Below are 4,326 nucleotides of genomic sequence, written 5' to 3'. Positions count from 1 at the left end.
TATATATCTCACCATTTACAACAGCAGCAGCTGACCAATGTGGTTTACAGCATTACATAAGTAACAAATAAAACAAAGTAAATAAATGTATCACGTAAAAAATTTGTCAGCTAAAGACCAATTTAAACCAATGCTTTATAAATATTAAAAAAAGTTATTTTAAATAGTAGTATTTCACACATTTACCATAATTACATTTTACCAACCAGTGCACATGATGTGGATTCTAGGAACAGTGATGTTTTCTTCTATGAAAGTAGTTCCTTTGCCAAAGGTATCATTATTAAAAGTGAAATGATATCGTATATATTTTAGATTTAATTATACGTATGTCTAATGATGCAATTAGATCAACAGTACATTGTTTGTATCTTCAGTTGCCTTTCTTCATTTTCTTGCAGGTCAGCTCTACGTAATGATGTCACCTCAGGAAGTTCTGGCCACAACACAGCAGAGGTTGTTCTCTCACATCACATACATAAAGCCACATGTCCTATCACAGTATTTCGTATCAACATCTTCAACGAATCCTATATTGTTCACAGTAAGTCGGGAACACAGCGTGGTTCCAGGGATGACAAGCGGAGGGCTCAGCACAATGAAGGTCATTCTGTGTTTTGTTTGAAATCGGCAGCTCCACCTCATTATTCAATCCCCGCTGCTCCATTTCATATTANTTTTTTTTTTCCTCTCAGTGGAACGCAGACGGAGGGACAAGATCAACAACTGGATTGTCCAGCTTTCCAAAACAATCCCTGACTGCAACATAGATGCAACCAAAAATGGTCAAGTAAGCTGAGTTAGCACAAGCCACCAGAAATGTCCAGTTTGAATGATTTACTTGTAATGTTACTGCATGATAACAGGGATACTATACATTTTTAGTAATATTTAGATTATTTTGTACTTATTTTTGAGTTTTACTGTTTGTGCTTCAAATTGTTAGTTAAACGAAGTGAAATTCGAAATGTTGCCTTCTGCTCTTCTGCGTAGAGTAAGGGTGGGATCTTGTCCAAAGCGTGTGACTATATCCAAGAGATGCGTCAGAGCAATGCACGGCTGGAGGAGGAACTCAATACTGTGGAAAGACTGAGGATGGACAATCAGCTTCTCAAACAAGAGGTAACGTACCACTTCAAACGAAAGAGCACTCTGAACATTTTACTTATTCGTTTATTAAAACTGATTCTGTAAGCATTTTTCAGGATCAAGTATGTTTACTACTGAACATTACTGGATGACTACTCGCTTCCACTTATAACCACAACAGCTGCTGCTGCTAACAGCACTTCTGAAGTCAAACATATGGCAGTTCTGCACTTGTTATGTCGGTGGGATTGTTTTAAAGGAGCATTTCACTTTTTTGGAAATAAGAAACTTGGTTGTTATTTCAAAAAGTTGAGTTTTACCGGTTTTTTTTTGTTTTTTTTTAACCATTTTGAATCCATTCAGCTGATTTCCGGGTCTAGCGATCATTGAATCCAATTAAACCAGTAGCATTGCGTTCAAAAATGACCAGAGTATTCTGTAGTTATATCTAAAACCGGAGGGAAATGACAAGTTGCTGCTACGGCAGCAAACTTCCTTGATTTGTTACGCAATATAGTACACAATGCAACTACAGTGTCATGTTTTAAAAAGGAAAATATTGAAACTCTTTGGTCAGTTTTGAACACAGTGCTACTGGTATAATCAGATTCAATGATCTATGCTAAAAGCACTATCGCCAGCCCTGGAGATCGGCTAAATGGATTTAAAAATGGTAGTCAACTTATTAACTCTGGGGGAGTTTTTATTTCCAAAAAAAGTGGAGTGTTCCTTTTTAGAGAAAGGGTTGTATTTTGCTTATACAATTAGTCTCTCTCTCTCTCTCTCTCTCTGTCTCTCTGTCTCTCTCTGACTCTCTCTCTCTGTGTCTCTCTGTCTCTCTCTCTCTCTTTCATGCCTCATCTCCACCTACACACACAGATGGAGGAGTGGAAATCAAAGAATCAGATGATCAGAGCCCAGTTAAGACAGCATGGCATAGTGGCAGCATCAATGGACTCTCAGTGAAGAACTGCAGATCAACTATAACCTTCTCCTGCTGTGGTCTTGTCATTAATTCCATTTATCCATGTTTGAAATGACATGTAAGTCGTTCTTACTGTGGACAGTCACACTCTTTTCTTTGTCTTCTTCACGGTCCACTTCGCAAATAGCCTTTGATTGTTTCATATTTTTTCCAGAGTGGTCTGTTATTGTAACTGCACTGAAATGATGTATAATTGTCAGATCTGTATATTTGTAGATCTGTATTTAAAGAACGATTATACTNTTTTTTTTTTTTTTTTTTTTTTTTTTTTTTTTCACAATTTGGTCACCTTTATTGCATTTTTAAAGCAAAATGTTATTGTTTTATGTCTATTCGGTCAAAGGTTTTGTCGAAACAATTTCTTACGCAATGCCTTGACAATCAACTTAAGCCAAAACACCAGCTTTAAACATTCGGTCATTTATATTGCAGTTCTGATATGTAAACATCCCAGTAAATTGTACAAAATACACAATGTCCTTACACAATATTGTTTGATCAAATCTTTATTGAATTTTGTGACATTTCAAATATAAACACTGGTAGATTTGTTCAGTCATCAATCACAAATGCGCAGATTTAGTCAAACTGGATGAGACTTTAAATACTGTATATCGCAAATTATAGTTACTAATAAAGCAGTTGTTGTACTAAATTGACCTTTTCTGTTCTTAAGTGTGGTTTAATGTCTTATTGTGTAACATGATAAATATTTTTTTTTAATCCTAAAACATCTTAAGACAGTTGAGTATTACAATAGGGGAAATACTTAACTTAAAACTACAGAAAATTATACAATTTTAAATTGATGACAGCAAAGTTTGTTTTGTCAATGTATGAATTGAAATTGTTCAACAAGACATGGGGAAAATTTGTCGAATTTTATATTAAATATGTATATGAAAGTAAGTGTCTAAAAAAAGAAGATAAATCACCCTATTAATGTCTTATTAGGATGATTTTTATCTTAATTTTTTTCACACCATAGGACAAATTTATGGTGCAGTTCAGTAAAAACATTAAAAAAGCAGTTAGTGACCCTTTATGTTTTTATATTTTATAACTACAACAATATATGCATTTGGTATTTAAAAGGGTATTTTAAATATATAATAAATTACTGTCTAATGTCATGTATGCGATTCATGCATTATTGAAAATAATTTTTCAATTATGTAATAAAATATTCAGGGTTAAAAAACAAAGGTCTAGGGTAAGTGTACCCATTAAATTCTATGATCTACCCACCAAAATCTAAGTATAAAATCTAAACGTTTATCATAAACGATTTCATGACATTGTTTATAAGGAAAATCATTTGTTAAAATGCAAGATTTACATCTCCTTTGAAAATGTGTTAATTAGTTCTATATTTCTTAACTGGTACTTTGGTAAACCCTCACGTGTTCCAAATAAGATCACACTATGATTGATTCTCAAAAGTATTAATATTTATTGATTTAAAAGAAATAAAACATAAATATACAGTATTAAGTGAGAGTGAAGGTGTTAAATATTGTGCTAACTCTACCATTAAACATGTAAAGCAGAACATTTCCTTCTATTATTTGACAGAATGTATGTAATATATAATCTATGTAATATATAATCTAATGTAATATATAATCTAATATAAGGACTAGTTCTGACTGTAACCTTCTTAGCGTGCCTATTATTAACATGCTTTATCAAGCACATTCTGTGAGACCTTATTCTACATTCTACCTTATTAACTATTAACAAACAGCAAATTAGTTGTTTATTGAGGTAAAAGTCATAGTTAATGGTTTGTTAATGTGTAACGGTGGCGGAAAACAAACCGTACCGGCTCTTTCACCTTGCCCTCAATTAGGCGGAAGATGACGTAAGCAAATTACATAAAAGGCGAGGAATAAAGCGGAAGTGAGAGCGCGTGTGTTGAAAGGAGTTTGGTTCACCTGTTACCTGCTGCAGTTAATGTACTGGACTCTTCTGTATGCATAGACCTGGGCGATCGCCGAAGAAACTACGAGAGAATTGGTTCCGCACGGCTTGCCGGTTGTAACAGAATCCCAGATGAGTTCATTCACGCAGGCAATACGCACGCACACACACGTATATGACTTGATACGTTTGTGGTCTTGTCTGGCGCCAAAATAAAAAAAAAAATAACTTAAGTGTTCAACTGCGTCTAATTTTGGGGGCCGCCACCATTACAAATGGCAAACATTGCACCTGTGGGTTTGAAGGTTTTTACTGTGCCCGTATATATA

General features: G+C 34.3%; 1 protein-coding gene across 1 annotated transcript in view; it reads left to right on the top strand.

The window, feature by feature from the left end:
* LOC122359192 (upstream stimulatory factor 1-like) overlaps positions 1–2,309 on the top strand; it is a 6,503-nt gene extending 4,194 nt beyond the window's left edge. Inside the window, exons 9-12 of the mRNA XM_043259455.1 lie at positions 546–604; positions 696–790; positions 994–1,122; positions 1,969–2,309. Coding sequence (XP_043115390.1) covers positions 546–604; positions 696–790; positions 994–1,122; positions 1,969–2,055 — 370 coding nt within the window. The 3' untranslated portion in view covers positions 2,056–2,309. The remainder of the gene's footprint in view (positions 1–545; positions 605–695; positions 791–993; positions 1,123–1,968) is intronic.
* Positions 2,310–4,326: the final 2,017 nt, after the last annotated feature.

This window comes from Puntigrus tetrazona, chromosome 15, assembly GCF_018831695.1.
Source record: "Puntigrus tetrazona isolate hp1 chromosome 15, ASM1883169v1, whole genome shotgun sequence".
NCBI classification, from domain to species: domain Eukaryota; kingdom Metazoa; phylum Chordata; class Actinopteri; order Cypriniformes; family Cyprinidae; genus Puntigrus; species Puntigrus tetrazona.
Note: the sequence above shows the minus strand (reverse complement) of the source record. Positions and strands in the feature narration are given on the sequence as shown.